At 29.9% G+C, this 21,771-nt stretch overlaps 2 protein-coding genes across 3 annotated transcripts in view; one reads left to right on the forward strand and one right to left on the reverse strand.

Annotated features, from left to right (window-relative positions):
- The window catches only part of LOC107442478 (protein OS-9), a 28,259-nt gene extending 14,898 nt beyond the window's left edge, over positions 1-13,361 (forward strand). The window contains exons 8-15 of one of the 2 annotated variants that reach the window (XM_043053830.2): positions 523-594; positions 2,370-2,461; positions 4,627-4,804; positions 5,102-5,146; positions 5,419-5,463; positions 9,109-9,306; positions 10,320-10,420; positions 13,182-13,361. In XM_043053830.2, the coding sequence (XP_042909764.1) occupies positions 523-594; positions 2,370-2,461; positions 4,627-4,804; positions 5,102-5,146; positions 5,419-5,463; positions 9,109-9,306; positions 10,320-10,420; positions 13,182-13,283 (833 nt within the window). In that variant the 3' untranslated portion in view covers positions 13,284-13,361. The remainder of the gene's footprint in view (positions 1-522; positions 595-2,369; positions 2,462-4,626; positions 4,805-5,101; positions 5,147-5,418; positions 5,464-9,108; positions 9,307-10,319; positions 10,421-13,181) is intronic. The other variant, XM_043053833.2, reaches the window with a different exon arrangement.
- Positions 13,362-15,425: 2,064 nt separating this feature from the next.
- Positions 15,426-21,771, reverse strand: part of LOC107442479 (serine/threonine-protein kinase H1 homolog) — a 31,316-nt gene continuing 24,970 nt past the window's right edge. The window contains exons 2-3 of the mRNA XM_016056054.4: positions 17,795-18,115; positions 15,426-15,613 (exon numbers count right to left, since the gene is read on the reverse strand). Coding sequence (XP_015911540.1) covers positions 17,798-18,115 — 318 coding nt within the window. The 3' untranslated portion in view covers positions 15,426-15,613; positions 17,795-17,797. The remainder of the gene's footprint in view (positions 15,614-17,794; positions 18,116-21,771) is intronic.

The raw sequence follows: 21,771 nt of genomic DNA on the forward strand, positions 1-21,771 counted from the left end.
TGATTGGCAGGCAATTTTCTAATAGTTATTTGTTATATTTAGTTTGCCCTATAGTGTAAGAAAAATGAGCATTGGCACTTTTCCTTAATGGCACTTTTTCTTTGGCACTTTTCCTTCCAGTGATGTGAATACAATGATTTTTCAAACCTTCAAAAGAAAGGCAACAATTCTTTCTCTATAGAAAAAGTAGCTTGAAATTGAAAGTTTTTGTTGCTACAACCTTGTTATTTTGCAATCTTGCCGCCTAGGCTATATCTCTGGGTCTTTGTCTGATTGAAAATGTTAAAAAGCTATTAATAAATTACTTTATTACATAGTGAATCTTGCAAAACACGATCGATTGCTCACAAAAAATATTAACTTCTTAGAGTCATAAATATTTCGAACTGAAAAAAATATATATATGCAATGAGCGCAAAATTTATCTGTAATTGTTTTGCCCCAGTCCTGTTTAACAGTCAATTCATTCTTTGTTAAATCATTTGTTTCTTCTATTAAAATTGCTGATATTTGTCAAATTAGAGCAATCTCAAGGAAATGAAGATAAAACAGAGGAGCAAGTTGAGTTATTATTATTCCAAGAATATGATAAAGGTACATTCTCATTGTATTTTTAACTGCTTAATTAATTTTTTTCATATTAAGTTAAAAAATTTTTGAGCTCTTTATGTTTTCAATTATTAAATTTTTTTTATTGGATTAGTAAAAAAAATAATAATATGCATGTGTATGCAAAGGCAAAACCCCATAGAATCGCATAAAGAAAATATATATAGGGGTAAAAAATTATATAATGAATAGTAAAATCTGTGCATGCACTTGCCTATACTTCTGTTAATGATACTTCTTTGTTGATAATTATACTTTGCATTTGCTCTATCAAAGCTTAGCTGTGCTTAATAATTCTTTACTAATAATTCTTACTAATAGTTCTTTGTTAAGTATACCTTGTTAAGTAACCTAAGTATGCCTATACCTTTGTTAAGTGTACCTTTGTTAAGTATACCTTTGTTAAGTATAACCATTGTTAAGTATGCCTACCTGATTTATACATTAAATAAAAGAGTTGATGTAGATTTAATGTAAATGCCATCTCCTTTTTTTATTTTTTGGTGCATGAATAATTAGTGCATTAATGTTGTCATTAATATATACAGTATACTCTCGATATCTCGAAAACTTTATAAGTTGAGAAAATATTTTTCTCCTAGGTATTATATATCCACCTAATGCTAATTTTAATGCCTATGTCAATATATATGGCTTATACTGTATCTAATATATGTAGTATAATCTCGAAAACCTTGTTAAGTTGAAAAAATATTTTTCTCCTAGATATTATATATCCACGTAATGTTAATTTTAATGCCTTTGTCATTTATACAGAGTATACTGTATCTAATATATACAGTATACTCTCGATAACTCGAAAACCTTGTTAAGTTGAAAAAATATTTTTCTCCTAGGTATTGTATATTCACCTAATGCTCATTTTAATGCCTATGTCATATATACAGAGTATACTGTGTCTAATATATACAATATACTCTTGATATCTCAATCTTCGATATCTCGAAAACCTTGTTATTTCCCAAAAATATTTTTCTCCTCGGTATTATATATCCACCTAATGCTGATTATAATGCCTTTGTCGAAGTATTTCTTCTCAAAACCTTGTTATGTAAAAAAATCGAAATTGAAAATGAATTTTACTGGAAAAATCACAATGTAAGTTAATTGTATTATATATTATATGTCCTCGGTATTATATATCCACCTAATGCTGATTATAATGCCTTTGTCGAAGTATTTCTTCTCAAAACCTTGTTATGTAAAAAAATCGAAATCGAAAATGAATTTTACTGGAAAAATCACAATGTAAGTTAATTGTAAACTAATTCTTTTCTATTTAAAGCAAAATTATTTTAGTCTTACTTCGAAAAATAAAATTATAATTGTTGTACTTAGACTTATGAGCAGCTATCATTGCATACATATGTATTAGTAGTTGTTCTTATGTTCATGATTCTACTTTTTATAGAGAAATATTTTTGTTCTAATTTTTAGAACATATTTATTTAGTTCTGAACTTGTTATCTCGAAAACTTGCCATCTCTAAATTTTTTAGCGTCCCTTCGACTTATGAAAGTATATTGTATATTAAAAAAAAATATGTGTTTGGGCCTGTAAAAATTATATTCTGTTATGTTTACTGTTGACAGGGCATGTAAACATCTTGAAATTTTTTTAGACTTGATTTTGTCTTTTCAAACTATTTATATTTCTTGGGACTATTATTTTAAAAATAAAAAGAATTAGGTTTTCATTTTGTAATTCCTGGTTCTTTTTTTTTCTTCCTGTTTTTGCAGAACTTGAAAAATTAAAGTCATTTATAACACCTGAAAAGTTTGCTGCAGTAAAGCACAACATTCAAGAATTTTTTGATAATGTTATAAATGAGGTAAGTTATAATTTATTCTTTTTTTTAATCAATTCAATGCAGTAGAACCTTTTGCTGTAGTTAGAAGATCACATTTGTTCAATAGGTTAAACGAGCACAAGGGTTTCATTGGCTTATACCAAGTGATCGGAAGTAGTGCACTAGTAGTTTGCTACTTTTATTTGTATTTTGTATACTACTTTTAAAAAAAAGAAAAACAGTGTTGCGAATAGTGTTATACAAAAAAAAAAAAAAAAAAAAAAAAAAAAAAAAAAAAAAAAAAAAAAAAAANGTGATGGCTGATAACTATTTTTAACGTTAATTTAGTAAAGAAATAAGATTCCTATGCTACTTATTTCTCAAATATGATTGAAAATCTTTGCAGATTCGTCAATGAACAAAATAAAATGCCCCTCTGGTAGAGCATTAATAAGAATTATGTGTTATAAGAATTACTCTGCAATATATATATATACACAGAGAGAGAGAAAAAGTAAGAAAATAATAGCAAATATAGAGTATAATAACAAACTGTGATTCCATTAGATTTTAGAAACTACGGGTCCTATTGACCCAGGGCTACCAAATTTTTGGATCCCTTTTTTCATTTATTTCAATTTTTCCCCTTCCATTTAAAATAGGAATTTTTATTCATCTATTAATATGCACAATTATAATTATATCTTTTAACAGACAAAACAAAGAATTTCAAAAAAAGAATTTTTTTCCCCACCTATCAAAGCTTTTAATTAGGCTGATCAAATGCCTGCTTCAAGGAAAAGCAACAATGTAATTTGATACTCAGAATTATTTTGATTTTCTTCTTCAGCTATGTGTAACAAAGACAAAGAAATTTTTTTTTGTATGTCTGTTTAAAATTCGTTATGTATTTATGTTTAAAATTCGTATGTTAGAATTTTTTTTTATATGTATATTAAAATTTGTATGTTTAAAATTCGGTTATAATATTTTTTTTTTGCATAAATGTACAATCTTGCTATTATTTTCGTGCTGAAGATTTATGTGTAACAAAGGGTATTATAACTTATCCCCTTTACGATTTTTGGCATATTTGAAACACTATAATGAATTTTTAAAAATTTTTTATATCCGTTGTTGAACAGTTGGCCCAATTTTGGGTTTACGACTACTAATGTTCAACTCCGTAGTCTTGTAATTTTGAACAATCTGGAAGACAAGGAAACTCCTTGATCAGTACCCCCAGAGGTTTAGATTTGTTATGGGGTCATGAAGGACTTTGCAACTCGACAGATTTAACGTGCATCAGTCACCATTTACTACACGGGGAGTCTTCGGCTGGCAGGGATCGAACCCACGAACTCTTGGACATAGGATCAGTGCCCTACCAACTAGGCTATCTCAGCCTCACTCTAATGATTTTTTTTAAATTTTGTAACTGTCGTTGAACAGCCGACCCAATTTTATGGGTTTACGACTACTAATGTGCAACTCCGTAGCCTTGTAATTTTAAGCCCAATCCAGAAGACAAGGGAGAAATTTGCCTTCGCGGAGGACTTTTTTATGGAACTAATCCGCCTTTGCTTTACATGAAGAGGAAGACCTCGAAAACCTTCCACGGTTAGCACAACGGCAAGGGGACTCAAACCCATGATCCGTATACCACTGAGGATATGTCACATCAGCACTGTGGTCAGTGCAAGCCGGATGTAGAATTAGTATCGACCAGCCATCGCCAGGATCGCACACCGGTTCACCACATTGGAAGGCGAACGTTTTATCCCATGAGCCATCTCGGCTGTCACTATAATGATTTAATTTGATTTTATGTCTGTCGTGGAACTGCTATACCAATTTTTGGGTTTATGACTACTAATGTTCAACTCCATAGCCTTTTAATTTTGAACCAATCCCGAAGACAAGAAAACTCCTGGATCAGAACCCCCAGAGGTATTGATTTGTTATGAAAACATGGAGGACTTTGCAACTCGACAGATTTAACGTGCATCATTTACCATTTATTATACGAGGAGTTTTCGGCATGCGGGGATCGAACCCACGAACTCTTGGACATGGACCCAATGCCCCATCAACCCGGCTATCCCAGCTTACTATAATGATGAAGTGAAATCACTAATAATTATGTTTGCTGGATACTTTTTCTAAATTAATAACTTGGAATTAAGAAATTTTCTTTCTTTCTTTAGGCCGTAGAAGATGAAAATTCGGAACTTACTGAAGAAGATAAAAATGATGCGTATGTGAAGCTTACTACAACACTAAATACACTTTTAAAAAAATTGGACAAAGCAGAAAAAGATGTTGTGGAAGCTACAAAAAATCTTAATAAAGAAATAACTTCAATTTCTGAGTCTACAACAGATGGTAAAAATAGACATTATACTCTTCAACAAATAAAAATTATCCACTTAATTAATTTTAACATTAATTATAATTAATAATTATGAAACATATTTTTCCTAATTCAAGTTGTACAGCTCTAATATTTTAATTTAATTATGATTCTCTCTTTAGAAATCTTTATCTCTTTTTTTCAAACTATGTTATTTCACTATGTTATTTCATTTATATATTTTTGTAATTACAACATTTCATTTTTCGAAAACTACAGTTCTTGAAATATTCATATTTAATTAAATTTTTTTTCATCAACTCACATAGATAAAGAAGCAGAAAGTGTTAAGAAGAAAAACTCTGACAATGAAGGCAAGCAATTTCATTTAATTGATAAAAATAATCATTATACTCTTCAACAAATTGAAATTATTCATTTAATTAATTTTAAAATTGATTATAATTCATAATTATGATTCTCTTTTTAGCAATTTTTATCTCCTTACAAGCTTTTTTTTTTAATTTCAATTATTTTATTTTATTTATATATTTTTGTAATTACATCATTTCATTTTTTGAAAATTACTATTCTTAAAATATTCGTATTTAATTAATTGTTTTTTCTTCTTCTTCAACTCACATAGAAGAAGAATCAGAAAATGTAGAGAAGAAAAACTCTGACAATGAAGGTAAGCACTTTAATTTAATTTAGAAACTGGATTATTGAAAGCACTTGAGACAGAACATATTTAAATTTAAAATACAGTCAGACCTATATTTAACGAAGTTGCTAAATCCTGAAAATAAGTTCGTTGTATGGGAAATTCGTTAAATAGAAAACCATCTTTCGAAATACTTAAACAACACAAAGCAGGTTTTAAATTTATAAACACTAGACATAATTAAAATATCAATTGATGCACCTTTATCTTATAAACTAGTATCTAATATTTATTTTATAAATATTAGCCATAACAGAAATCTGCACACAAGCAAGAATAGAGCAAAACATTATCCAGTGTTACACCATCACGCTACATACATTTTCAACTAAAAAAAAAGTTAAATTTATGTATAAAATTATAGCTGCATTTATTTGCCGTATAAAATTATAACTAAGTAATTTGAAACATACATTACCTTATGCTTTCTTAAGTGGCTTCGAAAATCAATTGAAGGTCGTTTCCCCCACAAAAATGCATTAACAAGTTTGAAATATTTTGGGAAATAGGGAAAGTGAAAAGTTCGTTAAATAGAAAGTTCACTTCGCTATTTGGAAGTTATTTTATTAAGAAATTTCCAAAATATTCTTGGTTCCTCGAAAAAATTCGCAAAATAGAAGTTCGTTAAAAAGAAGTCCGACTGTAATTGATATCATTGTATTGCAGAAATTCATCCATTTATAAATGAAAATCCTTTGTCAAAGGTAATTAAACAAAAGAAAAAAGAAAAAGTGTAATATAAACATAATGTAAATATTCCAGTTATTTTATTTCATTAATTTTAAAATTTCACTATACATTATTTTCAAAAGAGATAATAAGGATTGTATAGTTTGGAATCCCTTATAGCTGCAATCTCGTGCTCCTCCTTGATTTTATGTTCTTTTTGCATGCCTGATTTTGCCTTTTTGAGCTAAATATCTTGAATTTACTGATTTGAAAGCTTTTAGATATATTGATGATTTAATTGTGATAATTATGATTTTATTTTTAATATTTATCCTAAAAATTTGGTTTTGAAGAATACTAATGATGATTGCTTAAATGTTGAACATTTAGATTTTAAAATTAATGTTGCTAATAATCAAATTAAAATTGGTGTTTATGATAAAAGGAAGGCTTTTAAGTTTAACATTATTTTTTTCTGTAATTTTGATACTAGTTAGTGCAGTAAAATTTCCAAAAATTTAGTTTTTTCTCTATTGTCTGGAATTAATAAAATGTGCAATAATGTTGAGAGCTTTCAAGAGGCAACAAGTAATTTTTTTTAAAATTTGGAAAATAATGGTTTTTCTTTTAATTTCTGTAATATTGAATTAAAAAAAATGATAAAAATTATTAGTTTCGTTTTCTTTTAATGGGGCATGATCAAGTCTTAGCTGAGTTGCCCCGGTTAAGCATTTCCACTAATGATAGCAACTGCTTTCTTGCTCCATTTCTTTTCTTTTTTCTGTCTTCTGCGCATTAAATTAGAGGGCGTTGTTTTTTCGTTAATTTCAATTTAGTTGATGCTTGGTAGTCAGTTGTGTACTTTGGTTTTGGGATTTATTTTGAAGTAAGTTTTTTAACATTGTATTCTTTTGTATTTGTATAGGTATTATACTTTTGTTTTCGCATTTTGTAATTTGTATTGAAATTTTCTCTGAACCTGGACTTTGGCGAAACCTTTGAGGAACAGAGAGAGCAATTTTTAGACATTTGTCGTGCTCTCTCGATAGAAAAGGTTTTGCATTTATGACTCCCGGGGCTGGTACCCTCTGACAACGTCAGCTTTGGTTGTCATATTTTTCATTGTTTTTATTTTTATAGTATAATGGTTTTTGTTTATTGTGTTTGTATAGTTTGGAAACCCTTATAGCGATGACCCCATGCTACTCCATATTTTTTTGTCCTTTTTGTATGCCTGCTTTTCTTTTGCCTTTTTATTTTGATCACGATTCTTGGAATCCCTGTATAATCTCACTTAATTTCAAATTGAGTTACTAAGTATGTCCACAAACACTTTAAACTGAGGAAGAGTATGAAACAATGTTTTTTCTAAAAATATTTTTTGCATCAACATAGCACAGTTTGATGATAAAATAAATCATGAACTGGTTTCTTTATACAACACAGCAAACCATACATTTCTGTCTCCTTCCTAGCATGCTTTTTTTCCTTTTTCATATAATTATTAGAAAGGGTCTATGTAGTTTCCATCATAATCCTTTACTGCCAGCTGTAGTGGCACAGGAGATAGAGCGTTTGCATTTCAATGAGGGAAACTGGGTTCAAATCCCAGCTATGGCTGATCGATACATATTCTGCCCCGGCTCGCACAAACGGCTGTGCTGACAGAAAATATTCTCTATTATAGATGGATCATGGGTTAGAGTCCCCTTGCTGTCATGCTTACTGTGGGAGTTTTTCATGGTTCTCTTCTCCATGCGATTCAAATGCAGTTAGTTCCATCAAAAAGTCCTTCACGATGTCAAAATTTTTCACTATGCGCCCCAGTCACCAAAAATTGGTAATTAAAAGTGAATGAATTTGTTCCCTACAGACAGTTAGGAGCATGGGGAAGAGATCCATGGTTGGCGAATTAGCGTAAGATAGCATAGCCAAATATAAAGCCAGCCCCCCATAATCCATATTAGATTTGAAAATACTTTGGCAATCACGAATCACCAACAAGACTGTGAGAATTAGTATAATCATGTAACTAAAACATATTTGTAGTAAGAAATTAATAATAAAGATTTATAAATAGATTTTTGTTTTCAATTAGGCACGACAGTGAATTAACAAGTCTACATTAGTATTAAAATAAAAAGTTAGCCGTTTCATTCATCCATAAGATAAGAATAAAGTATTTTATGTTTGCCTTAAATAAAAATTTACTAATTGATTTAATTTAATTATAATTTGATTAAGAAAGATTAAAAAAAAATAAGTTGTTAGAAATTATAAAAATTTTAAAAGCTAAGAAATATGTAATGCCTATTGTGGCATCACAATTATTCCCACATAGCAAAATAAGGTTTATTTTCACCCAGCAAAATCCTTTTAATATAAACCTTAAAAGGTTTAAGTGTAAACCTTCTAACCTCAAAACGAGATCTATGACAATCTGCTTTATTCTACCCTCATCCAACACCTTGGAAAACAACCTTCGATATAAAAACCTAAAAACAAGGTTGACTAGGGGTTTTCAATCATGAAAAAATTCTTTAATAAAGCTAGTCTCAATGTGAAAATAATTTTAAATTTAGGTAATTATAAGGTTTCTTTTCGCAAAAGTCTTGTACGCTCAGCTAAAATCCACCTTGTCATGAAATATTAATGGACAATGCAATTTGATCCCATCGCTAGTATGACGTCAGTCATTATGGACCCAAGTGACCATTTTACCTAAGTGATAATACTTTTTAAAAAAGTTTAAAAAAATAATTTTTAATCCTTTTGGGATGAAAGGTTTGAAACTGCAATATTTTTGCTCTACTGAAACAAGGTTTTTAGTACAAACATTTTCGTGACAATAAAAAGAAAATTCTGATACAAGGTTGCCGTAAGGTTGCATGCTTTCTGGTATTTTTGTAACTTATTTATATTCTTTTGTAAATTTATATTTAGGTGAAGAGGAAAGTGATGTTAAAATAGGCTCTTTACTCGATAAGGCTAATGTGGAGAATGATGAATTTCAAGTTCGAATTAGAAGGCTTGATCGAGCAAATTCTAATGGAAAACTTTATGAAATAGACAGAGTACAACAAAAAAAATTAGAGCAGGCTATAAAAGAAAAACTTGAAAAATATGGTGTAAATACAGGAGGTAAGCAAAAATGTTTTTTTTATATTAGTACATATTTTAAACTAGATTGTATTTAGTAAAAATTTGTTAGTTCAGTTTAGTTAAAACCCAGTGGCAGAATTGCAGTAACATTGTCGCAGATATTTATGGAGTTCTATCAGAAAGACTTTTCTTTTGAGAAGTAAAAAATTTTATAATAGAAACATAGTACATATAACTCTTCTTTTTTGTTCTCTTTTAATTGATGAAATATTTCGTGGGGGCAGCCATGGGAGTTTTTTTTTTTATACTGCTTTTTCAGCTATAGAAGTACTGTCTTTTTTTTTTCTCTTTTGAAATGAAAATTTGAATAAAATCAATAAGAGAGAAAAAAATGTTATTTAAAACAATTTTGAAAATCAAAAAAAAAATCATTTTGCCTTTCACTGGTAACTGCATTCTAATACAGGGTGTGTAGTTTTTTTAAAAAGTGCAAAAAGGTGCTTATTTTTGATTTACGTTTTTTAAAAGCCCTTAAAGGTACTTTTTTTTATTCTGAGTTTGAAAAAAGTGATTAATTTCCTACCTTTTAAAAATATCATTTTTCCTTGCCTTATCAATTGTTGTTCTAAATTGCAAAAAAAAAAAAAAAAATGCATGATTGCAATATTTATCAGAATCTAGTTATTTTACGAAAAGTTTCTGAATTTTATTGATTTTATGTTTATAAAATAAGACATTTAAACAATTGAAAACAATAATTTTTATTACTGCACAGATCCTAATCATGATTATTTTTCAGGTAGAAAGTGATTAAAAATATTTTTGAGTGCTTAAAAAAAACTGTAAAGGTGCTTATTTTTTTGTTCTGTAATAGTGTCTAATACAATTAATGTCTTATGAAAACATTATCCCTCCTTTATTAATTTCATTTTATTCTTCTCTGTTCAATATCTTTATTATGCTTTACTAATTCATTCATTATTTTCCAAACATATCATTTTAGAGAAATTTATATTTCATTTTAACTCAATGTGTAAAATTTTTCCTAATAGGTCGTAGAATCGAAGTCAAAATAATTAAAGCTGGGTATTATGGAAGCCACTTGACAGACACAGAAGCTAGTCAATTTGAAAATATGATCACCGCATTACTGGTAAAATGACCTATTTTTTTTAACTTTAGAAAGTAGCTATTGTTACAAATAAGCAACATATTTATTGAATATTTATAAATGAGAATCTTAACTTTTCTGTTACCCTGGAAAAAACTTCTTGAGAAGGTCAAGGCCCACACTGGACTGTCGAGCAATTGATGATGATGAATCTTAACTTTTCTCTTAAATTCCGAGTGATGCGAAAATAACTGGATTTAACATCCAATCAATGTGTAGTTAACAGACTGCGATATGACAGCATAGTTTGTCTAAAGTAAGAACTCCCCTAGCCATGGTGGTGACTTTGGTAACAAGGTATAATTATTTCAAGTAGGGTTGTGGGGTCACTGTTTAAGACAGGTTTTGGCTCTGGTCGGCGAGAGAAAAGGAATATTTTTCTTCGGTATACTGTGTTTTTCCTAGAGTGAAGAGGAGCTACCCTCCCTGTAATGCACTATTCTTGTTTCCATCGCAACAGACGGTCTAAGACTTTGTGACAGGGGGAGTTCATACCGAAGACAAACTATATACAGACTTAACTTTTACTGAAAAGAAAAACTTTCTTCTGATGATTTATGAGAAATTCATTATCACTGGAAATCCTTACTAGTTTAATTAGCAAGCAAATATTAAAATTCGTAAACGTTTGCTGACAGGGAATGAGAAAAGTGATTTGAGCAATGCTTATGTTATAAGGCATTTAAAAACTAAACTCATTTGCACGACAGCCCATAGAGGGCCAAGGCCTATTGTGCCCGTCTCAGTTTTCTTGACCTTGGGCTCTGGGGTGCAGGAGCAGATGTTCCAGTCAGGTGGTCAACCGAACGCGGAACCCCCAGTGTTTAGTTTCCAAGCATTTGGTACTCATTTATCAACCCACTGAAGGGATGAAAGGCAGAGTCAACCATGCCTGGCTCGAGGATTGAATCCAGGACCTGTGGCACGGTAGCTCGAAGCGCTACCACTCTGCCACCGGGTGTTGCTGTAAGGCAATTAAATCCTCTTAATTTCAAATTGTTCTTAAAAAGCAAAAAAAAAAAAAACAAAAAAANAAAAAAAAAAAAAAAAAAAAAAAAAAAAAAAAAAAAAAAAAAAAAAAAAAAAAAAAACTAACTATAATAAAGTTACAAGAAGAAAAATTTCAGAGTTCAGCAGTTTTTAACACAAAAGATTCATAACCAATATTTTAATCAAAATTTTAAAAAATTGAATTAAACCTTAAATTTTGTTTCATGCAAAGTTAAATCTTTTATTTGAATTTAATCATAAAATTAGTTTGAAGAAGCAAAATTCAAAAGAAGAAACCAAAGGGTGGGCTATTGTTGTGACTTTTGAGGTGTTTGTGATTGGCTTATATTTGCTGAGAAGGGGGAAGAAATTCAAAATAGGGATGTTCAAATATTATGCAAGAATGCTTTTATAAATATTGCATTTTAAATAGTTTTTTTTTTTCAAGTTAAAATAAGCAAGTTGCAAATATTCCTTCTATGCTTACTTTAGAGATACCATTCCTCTCCTTGATTTTTGTTTAGGTTTTAACCATAGTTATCTAGTTTTAAGATTAAATTCAAATAAACATAAATTTGGTTGGAAAATATATTTTAAATCCAAATTATGTGCTAAACCAAATTTATGTTTAAATTCCTTTTATAAAATAATCTTTTGTGTTTTTTGCTGTGCTCAAAACACTTGACCTCTGCAGGCTTGGTTGTGAGCCAAACTCAAAAATCCTGAAATTATTTTGAGTAAAATTGTGGTTTGCGAAAAATCTGGAAATTTTGCTTTTTTCCAGAGCACAATCATACCTGCCTCTAAGACCTATCTGCAGGATAGTTTTTTTTTTAATTTTTTTAAAATTTTTATACTGAATTGTCATTGAAATGCTTAGTTGGAACCACTCTAAAATTGCAAAATCTGATACAATCTTTTTAACTGAGGGAACATCTACAAGAAAGCAATTGAGAATTGTATCTTTTTTTCTACCAAATTTGTTGCTTTACAATTGTTAGGACCCTAGAAGAAAATTTATTACATGTTCATACTACAGTACAGAACCCGTTATCCGGAAATCAGAAAACCGGAAAACCAAAAAACCGGAACGAAATTCGATAAATTTTCTCGCAATTTTTATTGANCCGGATAATCGGTTTCCTACTGTATTTAATTTTACAATTTGAAGAGTCGTATACTTATTTACTACTTTTAGAAGATGCAATTTAATCTTTACATGCTGGAGATGAGTTTTTCCTATTTATTTCATTTTGTACCTTTAATTCTAATTTAAAATATTTTTAATCCAATTAACTTTTTTTAACTTTATTATTAAACTTTTTGAAGTGAAATTTCTTTTTTTGACGCCTGGTGGCTTAGCGGTAGCACTGTCGTGACACAGGTCCCTGGTTCCATCCTTGGGCCGAGCAAGGTTAACTCAGCTTTCAGTGAGTCGATAAAATGAGTACCAAGTTTGGGAGTTAAGCACTGGGGATTCCGCGTTGGGCTGACCACCCAACCAGAACACCTGCTCTTGCACCTCAGAGCCCAAAGGTCAAGAAAACTGAGATGGGCTCCGTGGGCTCTCGTGCCACTGAGTTTAATTTCTTTTTTTATAATTGAAAAAGAAAATTTTAGTGACTTATGTGAGCACTGCCAAAATTTCTTTAAAACAAACCCCTTCTCCCTTCCCACCCTATGTGCTTACATAATATTTGAAACACCCCAATATTTACATGTTCTGAAATTGTTCTTGACATTCATATTCTAGACTGGTGAACAAGAAGCAATACAAGAGATGGAAAGGAATAAGAAATTAGAAGAAAACTATAAATTTATTTGGAAAAATGAAAATGATGAAGAAAATGACTAAGTTTTTTTACATCAGATTGTTTAATTTATTGTGTATATTGTAAATTTTCTGTGATCATTAAAAAAAATTTTTAAATTAGATTTTTTAAATTTACTGTAAGCAGGTATGAAAATTAATAGTTTTGTACCATGGGTGCAAGTCTTCCGTCCCCAGGACGGATTTCCGTCTTTCGAAAGTGTCCGCGGACGGAAGTAAGACGGAAACAAGACTGACTCGAAGACGGAAATAGGAAAAAAACATTTCTGTCCTTAAAAATATTTTTTAGGTCTACGTTATTGGTCTACTTTCTTTGTTGTTATTTTACAGAGATGAAAGACTTCCGCGGAAATCCGCTTTTTTCTCCCAATTTTTAAAATTTCCAACCATGTTCCAAAAACTAAAATTTTTGAAGAGTTAAATTAAAGAACCCAAGCCGCCCGAACGATAGTTGGATTACCGCGACTTCCGCTATAGAGTGGAAAAGAGTCTAAGCGTTTCGTTTCTGACCACCGTTATTTGATTTCTTTTGTTTGGCTGATTTTCCGAATTTTAAATGTTAGGAACTGCTCCGGAATCGCTAAGATCGCGATTTTTAATCAGACGATTTTAATATCAATCATCGATTTTCGTATTTAACTGATTTAAAATTTACGTGCTGCGATTTTTTTTACGCTATTTAAAACTCATACTAGCAATTCCTATTCACTCAATTTAAATATCCAATATCGCGATTTGTGTTAAAGCGTTTTTAAAACCCAATATCGCGATTTGTATTCTCGCGAGTTTAAAATCCAACGTCACAATTCGTATTCACGCATTTTAGAATCCAATATTTCGATTCATTATCACACAGTTTTATCGTTTTTCGTATTTGTACGCTATTTAAAAATTACTCATTGCGATTCGTTTTGACCTGATCTAAAAATTATGCATCGTTATTCTTAATTACGCGATTTAAAAATTCAATATCACAATTTGTATTTAAGCGGTTTTAAAACCCACTATCGCTATTTGTATTCTCGCGAGTTTAAAATACAACGTCGTGATTCGTATTCACTCATTTTTAAATCTAATATTTCGATTCATTATCACGCAGTTGTAATATCAGATATCGTTTTTCGTATTTGTACGCTATTTAAAAATTACTCATCGTGATTCTTAATTACGCTATTTAAAAATTCAATACCGCAATTTGTACTTTCGTGTTTTTAAAATCCAACAGCGCGATTCATATTCACGTGATTTTAAAATCCAAAATCGCGATTCTTATTCGCGCAATTATAAAATCCAAAATCGCAATTCATATTCACGCGATTTTAAAATCCAATATCGTGATTTGTATTTTCGTGTTTTTAAAATCCAACAGCTTGATTCATATTTACGCGATTTTAAAATCCAACCGCACGATTCATATTCACGCGATTTTAAAATCCAAAATCGCGATTCATATTCACACGAATTTAAAATCCAATATCGCGATTCATATTCACGCGATTNATTTACTTTTTTATTTAAATGCATTTAATTTAGGCTGCTTTACCTTTTAAAATTAAACCGAATTTCAAGTTTTGGACTTTAATATCAGTTTTAAATTCAAAGAGACATTTATAAAATTTTAAATTATTTTCGGTATTATAGTACTAATGTTCTATGCATTATTCGTAGTATCTTTAATTTTTATAACTTTCCTAATAAATCTAAATTGTTAAAAAAAGAGAAATTAATGTTTGATAATTGATTGCAACCATGGGTGCAAGTCTTCCGTCCCCAGGACGGATTCCCGTCTTTCAAAAATGTCCGCGGACGGAAACAAGACTGACTCGCAGACGGAAATCGGAATTTTTTTTCCCTGTCCATAAAAATATTTCTTAGGTCTACGTTATTGGTCTACTTTCTTATGTCCTGTTGTTATTTTATCAAAAGACAGATGAATAAATATTTTTTGTACAGTATTTAAACTTGATGTATTATGGTAAAGCTTTCTTAGATAGTTTGCATATGTCGAGGGGATATTGTGTATGTTAGGTATTTCAGTCAAAAAATTTTCAGTCTTGGCCTTTTTTCCAACTTGCACCCATGTTTTGTACAGATACTATTGTTCATCATATAAATCTAGATAATAAAGGTAGAACATGTGTGTTATTCATAAAGTAGCAGTGAGTATAAAATAACAAAGTTCTATTTTATTTTTTATTACATAAAATAATGGCAAGTCGCTGTTATACAGAATCATTACTTACAAATATTATAATACATCATGAAATGGAAAATGTTAATAAATACATGCAGCATATAAAAAAACAAGCCTTTTAATTTAAATAGGAACATTTGTTCTGAACTATCTTCATTTCCTAGAAAGAAAGACTATTTCATTATTTAAAATATGAATAAAACACAAAATAACTGCAATCAGAAAGGAACCTTACAGAAACCTACATTAAAAACTTCAGTCACTTCAAAACAAGAAAAGCCACAGTAGGTGAGATGGACAAATCAAGGCAAAATGTATTTTCATGCGCTATGGAGACATGGAGAGGTACCATGTCGTTAACAAGGAAATCAGTATTCGTATAAATAAAACAAGATTTCAAGGCATGAAGATGAGCTGATGTGACTATAATTTTTGCATTGTTGAAATTGAATTTATGATCCAGATTCCAACAATACGCAGCAATTAACGATTTCTTGAATTCTCAATAGCGATATATCTATAATTTACCTTAAGTTTAAAGTGCAACTAGTTCGGTTCCACTGACAAGGAATGTGTCAAATGCCTCAGTAATTATAAAAACATTTATTGTTATTAAAAGACTTAAGGCGAAAATCGACCTGATGAAGAAAAAAATCTCATCTTCGAAAAGGGAAAATTAAGCACTTTTTTAAAAACACAAAATGAAAAAAGCACCTTTAAAGGCTTTTAAAAATCGAAAATGAGCACCTTTAAGAATTAGAACTAACATGAGGGGGCAAAATGGTTATGATAAGCAGAGGTGGAAAAATGTTCATCAATTTCTGCACATTGTTGGAATCTTGGGTATAAATTCAATTTCGACAGTACCCGACAAAATTATTTCTAACCCACTCACATCAGCTCATCTTGATACCCTGGAATCTTGTTTCATTCATATAAATATTAACGACAAAATGTTAAATGTTCCCTTATTTACATTATTTCCTTATCACCTCTCCAAATTGCATGGAAATGCATTTTACCCTGATTAGCCTTTCTCAGCCACTGTAGTTTTTCGTGCCTTATTTTCCTGTTTATTTTTCCATTTTTCTTTGGCAACTTAATGTTTTATACATATCACTTATACTTTTTCCTGTTCATATCTGGCAATTATTGAAAAAATTGGGAGTCTGTTTTTGAGTGCTTGTTATTTCTAATGTTATTTTTTGAAGCGAATGAAGTTTTTAATCAAATCGAAATGTCATTTAAATCAGTTCAAATTTATTTCTGCGAGATTATTAGAAATCCGTCATAACAAGTTATCTCCATTGTAAAGGTTCGAAGAAAAGTGAGTTCACACTCAGTAGAGTAAATCAAAATTTCACGCGCTTATTAGATAACATTTTTTCAGCAGTTTTAAACTTCATGGTTTACCTGAACTCACTTAACTTTAAATGATTTACATAAGTGAAAGCATTGGTCTGTCCAGGGTTAAATTTACCACCGTTTTGCGGTACCTTCACATATTCACCTTTAGGAAAAACGGTAGTTTCATATAATACCTTTAAAAAGGCAAGTTCTCATGCAAACCTCATTCTATGAAAAAGTGGAACTTTTCTACCCGCTGTCTTTTACGAAAAGGTACCACGAGTTTGGTCAGATAGTGCAATGCGGTAAGCCTAACCGATCGCTTACACCATAACAAAGCAAGCTTTTTTTCGGTGAGTTTTTTTTTTTTTTAAATGAAACTACGAGTTTCTGGCTCTATAAACTTTGCAGGAAGTCAAAATTCGAACATTATTCCAAACATTTGAACATTATAAACACTATTGTAAATTTATTCACACAGACCTTTATTTTTTATGAAACATTTTATTCTCAGTGAAACTTTTTTTTGTTTGACCTAGTTGAAAATGTTCTCGTAATGAAAATTACTTAAAATACTGTTAAATGCATGTTTTTATTAAATTTAAATATGGACAATGATTTTTATGGATTTTTAAATTTGGATACAATTTTTAGCCCAAAATTTTACAATAGCAAAATTTTTTTTAAATATATGTGGGAGAAAATATATAGAAATTAACCAGTCAAAAATGATTTTTATTTGTAGTGACAACTTTCGAAAACATTTTCTCACTTTACCAGATTTTTGTATTGATTTTTTAATGCAACTTTTAATTTTCACAAATTATGTCTAAATTTTCACAAAATAGGTACCTTTTAAAAAACACCAGACAGACCCCTGGAAAGAGAATATGCCATGATGGGTTTCTCCCACGGTATAGCATTCTCTTAAGTTCGCGACTCAAAAAATCATTTGAAACATGACAATTTTTCCATATGAATTTTATATACATACTTGTTACATCATAGCAGCAACCTCGGGATCAGATGACAGGGCTTCTAGGAGGTGAACTTGTACTCGGCGGTGACCAGAAACTCTAAGAGAATGGACCGAGCCACCAGATTTGGAAGATCCCACGGATCTACTAGACCTCTGACTGCGGTGGTCACTCTTGTGTCCCCCATGATTACTCTTGGGTGAAGGGGTGTAGGTCAATTTACTGGACATCAACCACTCATGTTGCAATGCTGCCTCAGCATTCAGTCGATTTGAGGGATCTGTCTGCAATAATTGATGCACAAACAGTTTCGATTCTTCAGAGATATCACACCAAATCTGTAAAAGAAAGTAACAAATAAATTCATCGACAAGCAAAAGCAATGTTGTTGAGAGTAAAATGCAGGAATTTGTTAGAAGTCATACAGTAAACTAACTTCCTCAAGAGGCAGAAAAGTATTAAGACTCTTCTGATTATTCAAAACATTCATCTGCTTTTAACCCATTCCTACTCAGCAAAATATAAAAGTGAATAACCAAATTAATTTTTGGTGTATAATTGTCAGGGTTGGGTTTTTGACGTCAAAAAGTGGTTTTTGACATGACAAGGGTATACTGGTTTAAACCGTCAAAAACCCGTCAAAAATGTCAAAAAATAANAAACAGTTATTAATTTTTTTTTTTGCATAGAATTATCTTTAGATAAATAAATTTTAAAACTGTGAATAAAAGTGTTTTGATTCGCTTAGATATCAAAATACACTAAAAGTAAAACTAATATTTAGCAGGTACAGCAGCCAAAATTTTCAGAAAACAGCAAGGAAAATAGGAAGATTTTTTATAAAAAAATAATAAAAATAGGAGTGTTGAAAAACAAATAAAAAATTCACTTTAAAGTAACTTAATAAGTTTTCATGAATATTATTTTAAATCATAAAACTACCTACTCCCCTATCCCAATATTAAGACTTAACAACACTAATTAAAAGATCAAAAATTCTTTAAGACTGATATTTTACTTTCTACTCTTTTAATTGAGACTATAACAGTATAAATTATGATGTATAATACATACAATTTGTATAAACAATATATTTATGTAAAATTGAGCTAAAAAAATGTATCAAAAAAATTTTTTTGACAAATTTTGCATTTTATAAAAAAAAATATTCTTATATTAAAAACGATTATTTTATAAAATTTAAAAATACATGAACTTTAAAAAAAAAAAATTATATATGAAATTACTTCCGTAAGAAAATTTTTCAATACCNTGGGCAACAAGAGCAAAATTCTGTCAAAAAAAAAAAAAAAAAAAAAAAGATTTTATTTAATGCTCTATCCTTTATTGAATTTCACAATTAATATTAACTTACAATTAATTCAGTTATTTACAATAATTCTTAACCCTGAGGCAGAATTTTTTCTGGCTTTCTGCAAGATACTTTTAATAACAGATATATTTGTTAATAATTTAAAGCAATAAAAGCGTTGTGTTTACAAAGAAAAAAAATTTTTTTTTGAATCGAAAAAAATTAGAAAAAGATTTTATAAAAATAAGAAAAAGTTGAAAATAACAGAAAAAAAAGGAGGGGTGTTGAAATAATAGGAAAAATAGCAGTAAACCGCAGGAAGATTCGGGGTTACCTAGGAATGGTTACAGTCAGGACCTGATTATCGCCTAGGCGCAATAGGCATGGGCCTAGGGCCCACAATTTCGGAGGGGCCTCAAAAATTAGCAAAAAGTTTAATGAAAGGTGGGCTAGCTTTGTGTTGGTTTAAGTATTAAATAAAAAACAGTGTTACAACAAACAGTATTAAATAAAAATCAGTGACTTGTAGCAAAAATCACTGATTTCANAATTGCTGAAAGGATAAAAATTCTGTAAGTGTAAAGACAGATATTTTACTTTCTACTCTTTTCATTGAGACTTTAACAGCATAAATTATGATGTATAATACATAAAATTTGTATAAACAATATATTTATGTAAAATTGTGCTAAAAAAATTTATCAAAAAAATTTTTTTGACAAATTTTGCATTTTATAAAAATTATATTAAAAACGATATTAAAATAAATATTCTTATATTAAAAACGATTATTTTATAAAATTTAAAAATACATGATTTTCTTAAAAAAAAATTATATATGAAATTACTTCCGTAAGGAAATTTTTCAATACCTTAAAAAAAAAAAAAAAAAAAAGATTTTATTTAATGTTCTATCCTTTATTGAATTTTACAATTAATATTAACTTACAATTCAGTTATTTACAATTATTCTTAACCCTGAGGCAGAATTTTTTCTGGCTTTCTGCAAGATACTTTTAATAACAGATATATACGTTAATAATTTAAAGCAATAAAAGCGTTGTGTTTACAAAGAAGAAAAAAATTTTTTGAATCGAAAAAAATTAGAAAAAGATTTTATAAAAATAAGAAAAAGTTGGAAATAACAGAAAAAAAAGGAGGGGTGTTGAAATAATAGGAAAAATAGCAGTAAACTGCAGGCAGATTCGGGGTTACCTAGGAATGGTTACAGTTAGGAAAAAGATAACCGATATCTTAAGATTAAATGCAAATTAAAAGAGTTAAAATGTCATCGTTTTTAAAATACAAAAAATTAAATTAACTCAGTATTAAAATGCAAAAGGTTAGAATTACGACCCAAAACAAAATATCCTCATTTGCTCAGTTTTGAATAGTTGGCTTACATGTGATGTCGCAGCATCACGATGCCACGCCCTCAACATAATCCAATAATCTGATGAATTTTATACAATATCGCACTGTTTAAGTCAAAACATTAACATTTAATAAAATAAAAAACAGTCGGAAGAGGGGGAAATGTAAACATCTCACACAACAGTGTCATTTTATACGGTGATTCCATTCGTAAAGAGGTAACAGCAATGTATCGAAAAATCTGATCGTATTAAAAATGCTGGAAAACAAAGGGCGTCCTTATGCTGTTTAGATTTCTCTTATAATAAAAACATGGGTTGTCCTCTCTTCGACAAGTGGTTGAGGGGAAGGGGAGGGGCTCCTTGACCTCATCGACAGCTACAAAGGCATCGTTTTAAGAAGTCGACTGCTTTTTTTGAAAATCCCAAAAATAAATTCACGAACAGCAACAGATGGGAAATGACAGGATACCGAAACTGAGAAAAATTTATAGAACAGTGTCGATATACAGAATGTTCGAAAAATCGAAATATGGTTAAATATTTGAAATATGCATCGGATGAATAGACTCGTTTGACTTTCTTTTTTTCTTTCTTTTTTTTTATAATTCCTGCTATTAGTTCACACTCTCACCAAAATCTCGTTCAAATTGTCAGTCGTTAATAAAATACTTTTTAAATCACCCACTCAAGTTCAAATACATTATTTTTAAACTTGTAGTGTATGACACTTGATGTTTTTCAAATAAAAATTCATTCATTAAATAGAGATGAACGAAATGGAATTTTCTGATAGGTTAAAGCTGACCATTATTTTAAATTTTACTATAAGCAATTCAATTTTTTGTTGCTGTTGCTTATCCCAGCCCCAGACCAAGTCCAGAAGATCATGTCGCACCAGCAAGTCATAGGCAGTCTCTCCATCACTCATCAGTTGCCTCACAGAGGCAATTCAATTTTTCACATATTAAAGAACATTACGTGACGTGTGGTCCACGTCACCAAATTTATACTTAGTTGTCTGATACCACGAGCCTTTTTTTTTTTCCTTCCAATTTCTACTAATAGTTCACACTCTCCCTATATATACAGTACAGAACCCGTTATCCGGAAATCGGAAAACCAAAAAACCGGAACGAAATACACACAATAAATTTTCCCGCTATTTTTAAAAAAAATTTTTTTTCTCCTCATAAGATTTTAGGATTTTTCGTTCTTTTTTGAAAGATGTTTACCTTACCATCATTTTGGAAATAATCATTAGTGTATTACTTCATCGTTTTTTCTTCTTTTTAAGATTATTTCCAAA

The sequence above is a fragment of the Parasteatoda tepidariorum genome, chromosome 1 (genome assembly GCF_043381705.1).
Source record: "Parasteatoda tepidariorum isolate YZ-2023 chromosome 1, CAS_Ptep_4.0, whole genome shotgun sequence".
In the NCBI taxonomy this organism is placed as follows: domain Eukaryota; kingdom Metazoa; phylum Arthropoda; class Arachnida; order Araneae; family Theridiidae; genus Parasteatoda; species Parasteatoda tepidariorum.